This window comes from Penaeus monodon, chromosome 27, assembly GCF_015228065.2.
Source record: "Penaeus monodon isolate SGIC_2016 chromosome 27, NSTDA_Pmon_1, whole genome shotgun sequence".
Taxonomy (NCBI): Eukaryota; Metazoa; Arthropoda; class Malacostraca; order Decapoda; family Penaeidae; genus Penaeus; species Penaeus monodon.
Window position 1 is genome coordinate 24,310,241 of NC_051412.1, and position 302 is coordinate 24,310,542.

At 56.6% G+C, this 302-nt stretch overlaps 1 protein-coding gene across 1 annotated transcript in view; it reads left to right on the forward strand.

The window, feature by feature from the left end:
• LOC119590703 overlaps positions 1-302 on the forward strand; it is a gene marked incomplete in the record, with an annotated part of 10,254 nt that overhangs the window by 8,198 nt on the left and 1,754 nt on the right. Inside the window, 1 exon segment of the mRNA XM_037939389.1 lies at positions 100-302. Within this exon segment, the coding sequence (XP_037795317.1) occupies positions 100-302 (203 nt within the window).

The following is a 302-nucleotide window of genomic DNA, read 5'->3' on the forward strand; positions in this document are numbered from 1 at the left end:
AACGTCTCCCCAGCAGATATCCGTAACATCGATTATATGATCAAATACAACCAACAGATGTCGCCAACAGGTCTGACCCATCGATATTTTCGCCAACAGATGTCACTCACATTCACGCCCCCGGAGGAGCCGCTGAAACCCGTCCCGCCCAACTCCCCCGCGAGGAAACACCGTCGCCACAAGCGCAGGATCGACCAGTCATCCCAGCCGCCTATCCGCACGCTTCTGGGGGCGGCCATCAAGCTGCAGGGAGAAGTCCTGAAGAGACAGAAGGAGAGAGAGACTATCGAGATCCTGGCTGC